Raw genomic sequence first — 13,172 nt, forward strand, 5'->3', positions numbered from 1 at the left:
TGTTCCGCTGATTCATCGTGAAAAACATGCTGTAATGATGAGGAAGCGCTCATCTATCCCAAATTTGTCCAATCAGAACACAAATTGATGATGCTAGTTACATTTCAGATAGATAAAGTTAGGGAAATAGTGTATAAAAACCCCTGATTTTGCCTAGAGGCATCGCTCTTTTCGATTTCCTCTGGAGATGCTGCCGGACTGAAGATCGATTTCCTGAACGTAAGAACTGTAATGACTGATTGTTTTTTCTTTGCAGGACTGTTAGGATAAGATGAGGGTGTTAGCTAGGGATGTTAGGAGAGATTGAATTTGGAACTATCTGTTCTTTGCTAAACTTTTACTGAACTTTCAAATAAATGTCTATTTCTGAGCTTTTAAATAAATGATAATTTTCTGAAATAAAGTTAAAGATTTTTCATTGAATAAAGAATTAATAAATGCCTAAATGTCGGACATACTAAAAAGTTTGATTTTGAATAAAAATTAGATAAATGAAGAAGTAAAAGCTGGTCTTTGATTCTTCCTACGCCTAATTTTCGTTCTAGCAGATCCATCGCCATTATGGTGGTGTGTCTGAATAAAAAGGTGTTTAAAAGGAACCATGGTAAAATGTTTTAAACTGCAGGTGTAAATAATAAATAGTTAAATAGGTTTAGACACTCCACCAATGTTATAGTAGGACTCTGGGTTGTTGGCCAAATCTTTGAAGCCGAGTTAAATGAACAGAGTAAGTATGCAGTGTAATGGGCCCCACTGTTGAATAAATGTGTGTTTCTGAGGTTTTGGAGAAATGGCCATGGTGATTTGGAATTTATTTTTAGAGTCCCACTGTAGCACTCCAGGCCTGAGGACATTGGCATCACAGCTCGGAGTTCCTGATTCGTGCTCCCGGCGAACACTGCCCTCACCCCGGCTATACCGTTCGTGGTGTCTCCACGCGCCATACACGCTCCGCTTTTTGCGCTAACGGCCCGAAGACTCATTGGATCGACAATTCTGACTTCGGAGTGAACCGATTGCACCACCATGGGCCGCCCGGATCGCTCGCAGCCCAAACTGTCATTTGATTCTAACAAGAAGTGCAAAACTACTGATCCCACGCCACGTGAATCGAACGAAGGTGTAGGAAATGCGTCAGAGGGAGACACGACGGGCTCTGACATTCGATGTTTATTATTGGCAATGGAAAAGAACCTGCAGGGTGGCATTACCCCCTTAGGTACCAAAATGGACGCCCTCACATATCGCATGGATCGGATGGCGGAACGACTAGATAAACACGCCAAACGCCTGGACATGTCAGGCGCCGAATAGGGGACGTGGAAGAGGCGCAGACAACCCTAGACTCTGACCACAAGCAGTTGGGCAAGGTGATTCAACTCTTGCAAGACAAGGCAGAGGATTTGGAGGCGCGCTCACACCAATGCAATATACGCATTACGGGCCTGCCTGAAAATACGCAGACGGGGAACTTGGAACTTTTTGTGGAATCCCTTTTGAAGAAGCTTCTGGGTGAGACTGCTTTTTCGGAGATGTTCGTCACTGAGAGAGCACACCACACCCCGGGCCCGAGACCTAAGCAGGGGGCCCCTCCACGACCCAATGTACCAATGTAAAACTTTATTGTTTAGTTAATTAAAACCAGCCAAGCTTCTCAATTACAGGGACCGGGACACTGCGTTGAAACTGGCCCGGGAGAAACAGCCACTGACCTACGAGGGCAGCACCCTCTCTCTGTTCCCGGATTTCACAGCCAGAGTCCAGGAGGCTAGATGACAGTTTGTCCCAATGAAGCGACAACTACAAGAACTTGGTGTTGATTACGCCATGTTATATCCTTCTAAACTGTGGGTCAACAGGCAGGGGAGGTCGACGATCTTCACAGACCCCAGAGCGCTGCAGAAAGCCATGAAGTACTGGCATAGAGACGCTCCACATGAGATGGACGAAGAAAGACTAGACGAGGCTTCTGGAGGCTCCATGGAGAATCAGGACTGAGGGTATTATCAGCTCTTGGGTGAGGTACTCTTTTTCCAGATAATTGCGACACTGGGAAACTCATAGCATGGTTCCTGACAACGCCAACTTGGGCGGGAGATAATACCTATGTAAAGACTCTGACACACTGTGCTCTACTGTGATATCACGGGGGAATAGAGAATTATGTTATGTGATGGATGGGGGGAATTTTCTCCTGTAGTTGGTACCCTTATCCTAATATACCCTTAGTTCCTCGCCCGCTGCAGGGTGGTCCCTCCGGCCTCTAGACATTTGCTGCCATTGTGCGGGGAGGCGACTCAGATGGGTGAAACGTAAAGATATTGGTCTTCCATATCTAAAGAGACTTATACAACATGGCTGGAGAGGAGGAGGAGGAGGAATAGTGAGATTTGGAGTTGAGAATCAATGTCCTCCACCGCCATGGTAGAACTCTTCCTACTTAGGGGGGCAATGGTTATAATGTAATTATTTTTCTTTCAGAGACGGAGGGGCGGGACGGTAAGGTGGGAACATTGCTTGAACATTATAACTGACTTATTATGAGCAGGCTACCTACGTCCATGTGTGTATAACACCCCCTTTTTTCCGTCTAAATCCCGTCATCGGGAGTTACATTCTTTATTTGGTTTGTTTGATTGTTTGTAATTGATATTGGGGTTGAGAATGGTGGGAGGGGGTTGAAGGGAGGGTGCGGGGTTTACAGGGGGGGTGCGACTATTTGTGCGTTTTGGGTCCTGATCTTCCTTTTTGGGGAGGGAGGTGGTGGACTGGGGCTGGGTAGGGAATCCCGAGTTCTGGAAGGGGATGTAGTATTGTTCAGATTGGGTAGGGAACTGGGACGCGGCCAAGTTGGGGTTGGGCAGGCGTGGGAGGTGTTGCGGGGGGTTTCGCATTTTTCTCTTATTAAATTGTCGATGGGTAGGAAGAAATGTTTGTTTGTAGTATGTAAAATAGGGACTTTTATTGGCACACGCATCACACAGTGGACGCACCGTACACAGCACAGACCTGTTGCAATGGACCAATTATATGCACATAGGTACCTGACATGACACGGCAGGCACACGATGTTGACACTATTACATTCCTGACATGGAATGTTCGAGGATTGAAAAATCACAGAAAGGTTCGACTTGTGCTCCAGTACCTCACAAGGCATGCCATAGACGTTGCACTCCTTCAGGAGACACACCTGCGCCCAGACAGTCAGACACTGCACTACAGAGGGTTGCAAAATAACATACATGCAGCAGGATTTACCTCTCATGCCTGAAGTGTATTAACATGGGTTAACCCCAAAGCCTCCCAGACTCTAACCCCACTTGTTACGGATAGCGAAGGCCGATATGTCATTACAGAATGCAAGGGGAAAGGGATGTCTTCCACACTGTCAATTCTTACGGACCTAATTATGACTGCCCCTCCTTTTACATCACACTAGCTGGGAAGGTGCGTGACCTGTGTGGGGATAATGTAGTATGGGGAGGAGATTTTAACATGGTGAGACAGCCGATGCTAGATAGATCCGATGTCCCGGACCGGCGCCCCTCGGCTTCGGCTGGAGTCTTGGATGCTGAAATGATAAGACTAGGACTGCAGGACTTATGGCGCACAAGGCACCCGACACAGGGGGGCTACACGCACTACTCTGCACCGCATGACATCCACACTCGAATTGATTATTGACTGATCACATCCCACCTCCTCCCCAGAGTACAGACGTGTAAGTCGTTGCCCCGCATTTATTCAGACCACTCGCCGGTGCTCTTCACGCTTAGAACTATGACAGGTAAGCCGCCACCCTTCTCCTGGCGACTCCCCCCTTACTCTCTGTTAGACGATGCATTTCGGGAGGAACTAGCCACTGCCATAGAGGAATTCTTTGATAACAATTTAGGGTCGGTGGACTCCTTCCTGACAGTCTGGGAGGCGTTCAAGGCCGATATACGGGATGTAGCGATATCCAAACACGCAGGGGTGCTAAAATCTACTCGTGGCCGCCTGTCTTTACTAGAAAATAGACTCAGGGAGATCGAAGAACGTAGACTGCATGACTCGGGAGCTGTTCTGCTCCACGACCTCGCCCAAACGTTACGGGAGTATCATGAGGAAGCCGATGCCGAGGTAAAGCATTTGGGGAAATATGCAGTTGCTAAATCATGCGGGGAGGGGAAAAGTCCGGGAGCTGTATTGGCAAATATAGCGAGGCAGAGTAGACGTAGTGCGTCAACTCCTGCACTGCACTCCCCACAGACTGGTGATTTGATACCAGAGGAGCTGATAGCAGCCAGATTTAGAGAATACTATGCCGCTCTATATGCCTCTAGGGACCGGCTACGGAGGAATGTATCCTAGAATATTTGACACCTATTCAGCTGCCATGGCTGACCGACACGCACCGTGCGTTCTTGACTCGACCCTTAGAGAGGGAGGAGGTTGTATGGGTGTTGTTATCGATGAAGGCGGACAGTGCCCCGGGCAGTGGCGGGCAGTGGAAGCTTTCCAGCCTCCTTTTGTATATTGTGTATTAACATGGGTTAACCCCAAAGCCTCCCTGACTCTAACCCCACTTGTTACGGATAGCGAAGGCCGATATGTCATTACAGAATGCAAGGGGAAAGGGATGTCTTTCCACACTGTCAATTCTTACGGACCTAATTATGACTGCCCCTCCTTTTACATCACACTAGCTGGGAAGGTGCGCGACCTGTGTGGGGATAATGTAGTATGGGGAGGAGATTTTAACATGGTGAGACAGCCGATGTTAAATAGATCCGATGTCCCGGACCGGCGCCCCTCGGCTTCGGCTGAAGTCTTGGATGCTGAAATGATAAGACTAGGACTGCAGGACTTATGGCGCACAAGGCACCCGACACAGGGGGGCTACACGCACTACTCTGCACCGCATTACATCCACACTCGAATTGATTATTGACTGATCACATCCCACCTCCTCCCCAGAGTACAGACGTGTAAAACGTTGCCCCGCATTTATTCAGACCACTCGCCGGTGCTCTTCATGCTTAGAACTATGACAGGTAAGCCACCACCCTTCTCCAGGCGACTCCCCCCTTACTCTCTGTTAGACGATGCATTTAGGGAGGAACTAGCTACTGCCTTAGAGGAATTCTTTGATAACAATGTAGGGTCGGTGGACTTCTTCCTGACAGTCTGGGAGGCGTTCAAGGCCGATATACGTGGTGTAGCGATATCCAAACACGCAGGGGTGCTAAAATCTACTCTTGGCCGCCTGTCTTTACTAGAAAATAGACTCAGAGAGATCGAAGAGCGTAGACTGCATGACTCAGGAGCTGTTCTGCTCCACGACCTCGCCCAAACGTTACGGGAGTATCATGAGGAAGCCGATGCCGAGGTAAAGCATATGGGGAAATACGCAGTTGCTAAATCGTGCGGGGAGGGGAAACGTCCGGGAGCTGTATTGGAAAATATAGCGAGGCAGAGTAGACGTAGTGCATCAACTCCTGCACTGCGCTCCCCACAGACTAGTGATTTGATACCAGAGGAGCTGATAGCAGCCCGATTTAGAGAATACTATGCCGCTCTATATGCCTCTAGGGACCCGGCTACGGAGGAACGTATCCTAGATTATTTGACACATATTCAGCTGCCATGGCTGACCAACACGCACCGTGCGTTCTTGACCCGACCCTTTGAGAGGGAGGAGGTTGTATGGGTGTTGTCATCGATGAAGACGGGCAGCGCCCCGGGCAGTGGCGGCTTTCCAGCCTCCTTTTATAAAACATACTCAGACCTGCTGATACCCCGACTGCTGACGCTGGTGGAGCAGATCGCGGAAGCGGGTGAAATGCCCCCCACGATCAGGGAAGCTAATATAGTGGCTATACTCTAGCCCGGAAAGACCCCTGAGGAAATTATTGCAAACCGACTGAGCCCCCTAATTACTACCCTGGTGGCCCCAGAACAGGTGGGCTCTGTACCTAATCGTAACCTCACGTACAACTCACACACTGTGTTTGCGGCATCCCAACACACACGCCAGGATGTACCAGCAGTGGCAGTTTTTCTAGATATGGAAAAGGCTTTCGACTCTGTTGAATGGCCTTTTCTTCGACTGGTACTCCATCGCATGGGAGTGGGAGAACTTTTCATACAACTAATGAATACGCCCTACACCTCCCCCACTGCGCAAGTAGAATAGGGTCTTTGACAACTGACTCTTTTACTGTGGGCCGCGGCACCAGACAGGGCTGCCTCCTTTCACCCCTTCTGTATGCATTGGTAGCGGAGCCCTTAGCTTGCGCCTTGCGTGAATATCATAGCCACCAAGGTATCCATTCCACAACGTACAATCTGATAGTGTCCACATATGCAGACGACATCTTGTTGTATGTAAGAAAACCAGAGGATAATCTCTCGACAGTGCTGCGTGAGGTGGTGTTGTTAAGCTCGCTTTCGGGGATACATGTGAACTGGAGCAAGACAATCATGTTCCCGCTTACCTAAGCCACCAAGCGAGTAGACCCGGAGTATCCTATTCAGTGGACCACTGATTCCATCCGATACCTGGGTGTTTGTCTGCACACAGACCCTGAGGTGGTTCTCAGGGAAAACTACGTGGTAGCCATTTCTAAGTTAGAAGACGATGTGAGCAAATGGATCAAGCTGCCTTTGTCCTTAATGGGACGTATATCCCTGTTGAAAATTATAGTGCTGCCTCGCTTCCTGTTTCTCTTCACCAATATACCGATGGTACTGTCGGGGCTTTCTTCCGACAACTACGCTCATTAGTTCTGAGACTTGCATGGGCTGGGAAGCAGTCCAGAGTGGCATGGGATATACTCATTCGGCCCTACGAGGAAGGCGGTCTGCACGCTCCGGACCTGGAGTTGTATTATAGGGCCGCGCAGGGGGCACACACATAAGGGTGGATCGATGGTCCGAATGATGTGTCGCATTTGCGAATTGAAGCAATAGTGGCTGCCTCAAGTCCGCTACCGGCCTTGATGTCTCGACCCAGAGATAGACGTACAGGTATTCCTGACTCGTTGAACGATGTGACGCATGCCTGGTATCACTTGATGGACGCCCAAGCTTGTTCACTGCAAACCTAGCATAGTGCTCGTGGTTCGACCCCTGCACAGATAGAGGCGTGATAGTGTCACTGCTCCGGCTGAAAATCGTCAGTGTAGGTAAACTATTGAAGGACCGCAGGGCCCGCACCTGGAAAGACATAGTACTGGAGGGCGAAGAAGGTGCTTCCTTTCTACCATGTTTCCAGTTCCACAGAATCCGGCATGCCTTAAGAAATCTCCTGTGCGAAGACATGACTGAGCCCCAGACAGTGACGGCATATGAGTATGTCGTGACGGCTAAAACGCCGGCTAAATTAATTACAAACTTGTATTGTTTTACCCTCGAAGAGCGAACAATGGATTATACTAAACCTAGACTGGCGTGGCAGACTGACTTAAATGTAGACCTTACCGAGGAACATTGGAGATACTGTTGCGCCAACGTAAAGAAGATATCTATGAATGGGAGTCATCGGCTGACGCACTTCAAATTCCTGTATAGAGTCTATTATACCCCTGAATGTCTATGCTGCTATGGGCTGCGTGAGACTCCGAGCTGTGAGAGATGCAGAGAACTAACGGTGGATTTTTTGCACCTAGCATGGTGGTGCCCGCAGATTGCGACCTTTTGGTGTGCAGTGTATAGGGAGGTGAATGAAACCACCGGCTTGTCTCTGACTCCATCTCCACTGTTGGCCCTACTGGGGTACTCTAAGGATATAGTACCTGCTAAGCGTAGACTGGTAAACATGGCCTTCTTGGTCGCAAAGAGGTGTGTCATCTGGATGCGGGGCCCGGCTCCGACATTGACTAAGTGGTCGAACGATATGCTATGCTGCTGCACGCAAACTGAACTATGTAGCGGCCTGCTTCCACCTAGGAACCGCCCTAAAAACTACTGGGCGCTGTACTTGGAGAGGAGATCGGCAGAAAGTGTGGATGACCGGAACGATACACAGACGGCTGCTGAGATGAGGGACACACAAGAGGTTTGGACTGGAAACACCACTGAGATGACAGTCAACTAACAAACAATGTCTAGAATTACTGATGATGGGCTTGGACCGGGAGAGGGAGGAAAAGCTAATGCATGAACGGAGGGGAAAGTTGCTTGTGCCCATGACAACAATGATGTATGAACTGTAGAAATGTATTATGATCTCTATTCACTGAGTACGTGCTGAAGCTGGTTTAAGTTATCATTGCAATGTGGGTGCTAATTTCTTGTCCCTTGTATGTGAGCTTTATTTGAAATGCCAATAAATTTAAATAAAAAAATAAAACCTGGAGTAAGGTAAGGTAGTGCAAGTCGCTGTGTTACTCTGCGTTGAGAAGGCATTCCATGGGTGCCAATGTGCAACATTCCGTCCATTGCCAGAAACCGGTCCTAGGATGCTTGATTCCGGTCCAGGGAAGACATGGCTTGGCATTTCGGTCTTGGCTGTTCCCATGAGGCACACGGTCAAGACTGATTTGCATATGGCCATATCTGAACTGGGGTGGCGTGGTGAGCAAAATAACGATGGATTAAACCCAGATCTGTGACTGGGGGTGAATGTTTTGCCAATGTGCAACATTCCGTCCATCACCTTGTGTGTTTTGCTGTTCACCCTATGTGGGAAGGGTATGCCCAGACGTGGGTCCCGTGCTCACTGCGCCACTGGAGTCAAGCTATCCTGGCTGAAGACGGCTGATAGCCAGAAACCGGTCCTAGGATGCTTGATTCCGGTCCAGGGAAGACATGGCTTGGCATTTCGGTCTGGACTGTTCCCATGAGGCACAGGGTCAAGACTGATTTGCATATGGCCATATCTAAACTGCGGTGGCTTGGTGAGCAAAATAACGATGGATTAAACCCAGATCTGTGACTGGGGGTGAATGTTTTGCCAATGTGCAACATCCACCTTGTGTGTTTTGGAGTTTTGGCGTCCCATGCATCCACCCATGGGATTGGGCGCATTCCCAGTTTATTAAGAATAGAAAACCTAGGAATGCGTCAGAATGCTGTGCCATTCCAACAGAGGCGTAGCGAAGAGACATTTTTATTTCTCCTCGTTATGTGCTCTTTCTAAGTGTGCTGCATTAAGTACAAATTAAGAAAGAGGAAAATCCCTCTGGGGCAAGAGTGCATGCATTGGCACCATGCTGCACACCGTGCACCATCACAGAGAAAGAAGAGGAATGCACCATATCTTAGCAAATATGGCACATTCCTGCACTCTCCATTTGAAGCAGAGCTGCAAGTTGTCTTGCTGCGCGGCCCCAAATGTTTGTAAATCTGACCCTCAGTTGCTGGTTAGAAGGTGAAAATTCGATTCTGATTTCCGTTTTGACATCTGGCCACACATTGGGCCTGATTCACAGAATGAACTTAAGACTCAATCCTAAACTTACTACTATTTTGGTATTCACAGAATGCACTTTCTACTTTTGGCATTCACAGAATGAATTTACTACTTTTGGTATTCACAGAAGTTAGGATTTTGTCTTAAGTCTGTCTTAAGTCTGTCTTAAGTTTGTCTTAAGACAAACTTAAGACAAAATCCTAACTTCTGTGAATACCAAAAGTAGTAAGTGCATTCTGTGAATACCAAAATGATAGTAAGTTTAGGATTGAGTCTTAAGTTAATTCTGTGAATCGGGCCCATTGTGTGATTCTGGGCATCATCTGAGATTCTCTTCGGGTCTAAAATATGTTAAGAGGAGCCAGTGAGTTGCATTCTCAGTCCATCCCAGATATGGTTCATATAATTTGACTGTAGAGTTTTGCAAGTAATGTTCAACTGTTTTCATATCCAGGAAGCCTCCTAACCTTTCCTCCACAGAGTGGTTGGCATACTTGGTTTTCACAATCATCTTAGCATTCGGTGGAAGATGAAAAGGAGATTTGAACATTCCTATTAGGCCATATTTGTGTAAACCTGATTTTACATCAGCCAAGAAATCTTGTAAACAATATCTAGTGCTAAACAGTCTGACATGAAAGCTCTAACCAGAACCGCCTTTGGGTTTTGCCAACGCTTGATCCACAAAAGATGGGGCACAATTTGTTTTATTCGATCGTCTAAACAGAGAAGCCCCAGCTCCTCATCTCTTATATCTTAGCAAATATGGCGCATTCCTGCACTCTCCATGTGATGCAGCACAGCAAGCTGTCTTGCTGCGTTTGTCTTACTGTGTTGTCCCAAATGTTGGTAAATCTGGCTCTCAGTTGCTGGTAAGAAGGTGAAAATTGGGTTCTAGTTTCCGTTTTGAGATCTGTCCACACACTGTGTGATTCTCGGCACATCTAAGCTTCTCTGGGGAGTCTGTTTCACAAGACCTCTCCTCTGAAAAAGGTGTCTTACTACTGACTTATTCTTGTATTTCCACGTGTAAGCCACACTTGCAAATGGGCAAAGGCTTTGCGAAACTATTTTGAAATTGGAAGTATGTGTAATAAAGAAAATGGTGTCAGTATGCGTGATGTACTGTTATTGCATTTAAATCATTTATCACCAATCACTTCCACCACTGATCTATGTAACCAATCGGCTCATTTATAAAAAGCAAATATGTTTAAACACTACGAACAATTCAGTTTACCAACCATACTGTACACTTTCATGAATCCTTTTCTCTTTTCAAATAAAATGAAAATCTGGTTGCATCACATACAGTATTTTGAGATACCTTTGGGTGCCTTTCCATTGCATATACTGTCATTAGCATCCCTTATCCGTTGTCCCTTTTCTCTGATTAGCTAGATGTATGTACAATACCTGAGCGCCTGAGGCCTCTTGAAGAGAAGGAATACCAAAATGGAGGAAAATGTGATGAAGCACAAAACAATAGGGAGACGTATAGTGAGTGCTGCTTGCGAGCCAACATACTTCCATATACCTGCAAAGACAGACATAAAAAATAATTATTCAGTAAACATACTATTGTCTACTTCTAACAACCACAAAAACCAGGCCTAATTGCATTGTTGACCTACATGACAAATACATTGAGCCTTTCATACATTCTTACACTTTCAGTCCACTTTTGGAAGCGACTCGCTGTAGTCAATAGCAAACCTTGTGAGAAAATAATGTAGCAAATAGATGGATGTTTATACTCTAAGGAAATATAGGGGCATATTACCAACAACTAGCGATAATTATCGCTATGTTGGCTTAGCGGCAATATTTTTATCGCCGTGCTGCGGCGATTTTTATCGCTTAGGAGCCTTGCTATTATCAAGGTTGATCTCCTAAGCGATAAAAATCGGCCAAAATGCATGAATATCGCTGAAAAGTCAGCGATATTCATGCATTACCGAGCTAATGCTCTTAGCCATGTTATCCACCTTCCATTGAATAACATGGCTAAGAACTGCTCAAGGCAGGTGTTAGCTTTTGGAGATATTCGCGCTTAGCGCGAATATCTCCAAAAGTTGGTAATAGGAGATAGCGATGTTAGCGACTGTTTGCAGTCGCTAACATCTTGGCACGCCCACTTTGCATGTCATTAGTGATTAATATCACTGACATGCAAAGCGGGGCCCAAGATGGTCGCTATCTCCTACTAGTTGTTGCTAACTGGTGTTAGCGACAGCTAGGTAATAGGGAGATAATTTTATCTCCGTGTTCTTGGCTTTTAAAGCTAAAAAAGCGGAGATAAACCCCCTTGATAATATGTCCCCTAGTACTTAATTTCTGGGCACAGGAGTGCACAAGCCTAGAATTGAACAAGTTAATTGAGCAAAGCGTTCATAAGGCTTTCCATGGGATTTTGACACTGAGTAGAGCGATATGAAAACATTTACAAGAAAACTGACATCAGCATAAAACATACAATGCCAGGCGTGAAAGAACATGAATAGGGATCCTTATAAAACAGAACCACACAGGCCAGGTCATTTACATTCAATTAAAATGATGATTCTCCATTAATTCTATGCACATTATCCATGATCCCAGTTCTATTTCAAGAAAATTGATTCTCTGCTAACAGCATTTTCATGGAACAAGAAGAAAGCTGTATCTCTTTATCGGATCTCAAAACCTTCAAATCTGAAGGGGGTGAATTGAAGCTGAACTGAGATCCCTATTTTGGGGAGGAAGCGCTTGCGAAACAGCAGGATTTACCTCTCATGCCTGAAGTGTATTAACATGGGTTAACCCCAAAGCCTCCCAGACTCTAACCCCACTTGTTACGGATAGCGAAGGCCGATATGTCATTACAGAATGCAAGGGGAAAGGGATGTCTTCCACACTGTCAATTCTTACGGACCTAATTATGACTGCCCCTCCTTTTACATCACACTAGCTGGGAAGGTGCGCGACCTGTGTGGGGATAATGTAGTATGGGGAGGAGATTTTAACATGGTGAGACAGCCGATGCTAGATAGATCCGATGTCCCGGACCGGCGCCCCTCGGCTTCGGCTGGAGTCTTGGATGCTGAAATGATAAGACTAGGACTGCAGGACTTATGGCGCACAAGGCACCCGACACAGGGGGGCTACACGCACTACTCTGCACCGCATGACATCCACACTCGAATTGATTATTGACTGATCACATCCCACCTCCTCCCCAGAGTACAGACGTGTAAGTCGTTGCCCCGCATTTATTCAGACCACTCGCCGGTGCTCTTCACGCTTAGAACTATGACAGGTAAGCCGCCACCCTTCTCCTGGCGACTCCCCCCTTACTCTCTGTTAGACGATGCATTTCGGGAGGAACTAGCCACTGCCATAGAGGAATTCTTTGATAACAATTTAGGGTCGGTGGACTCCTTCCTGACAGTCTGGGAGGCGTTCAAGGCCGATATACGGGATGTAGCGATATCCAAACACGCAGGGGTGCTAAAATCTACTCGTGGCCGCCTGTCTTTACTAGAAAATAGACTCAGGGAGATCGAAGAGCGTAGACTGCATGACTCGGGAGCTGTTCTGCTCCACGACCTCGCCCAAACGTTACGGGAGTATCATGAGGAAGCCGATGCCGAGGTAAAGCATTTGGGGAAATATGCAGTTGCTAAATCATGCGGGGAGGGGAAAAGTCCGGGAGCTGTATTGGCAAATATAGCGAGGCAGAGTAGACGTAGTGCGTCAACTCCTGCACTGCACTCCCCACAGACTGGTGATT

General features: G+C 47.0%; 1 protein-coding gene across 1 annotated transcript in view; it reads right to left on the bottom strand.

The window, feature by feature from the left end:
- LOC147698893 (cell surface glycoprotein CD200 receptor 2-like) overlaps positions 1 to 13,172 on the bottom strand; it is a 242,770-nt gene that overhangs the window by 43,611 nt on the left and 185,987 nt on the right. The window contains exon 5 of the mRNA XM_086935509.1: positions 10,817 to 10,937. Within this exon, the coding sequence (XP_086791635.1) occupies positions 10,817 to 10,937 (121 nt within the window). The remainder of the gene's footprint in view (positions 1 to 10,816; positions 10,938 to 13,172) is intronic.

This window comes from Lissotriton vulgaris, chromosome 8 (assembly GCF_964263255.1).
Source record: "Lissotriton vulgaris chromosome 8, aLisVul1.2, whole genome shotgun sequence".
NCBI lineage: Eukaryota > Metazoa > Chordata > Amphibia > Caudata > Salamandridae > Lissotriton > Lissotriton vulgaris.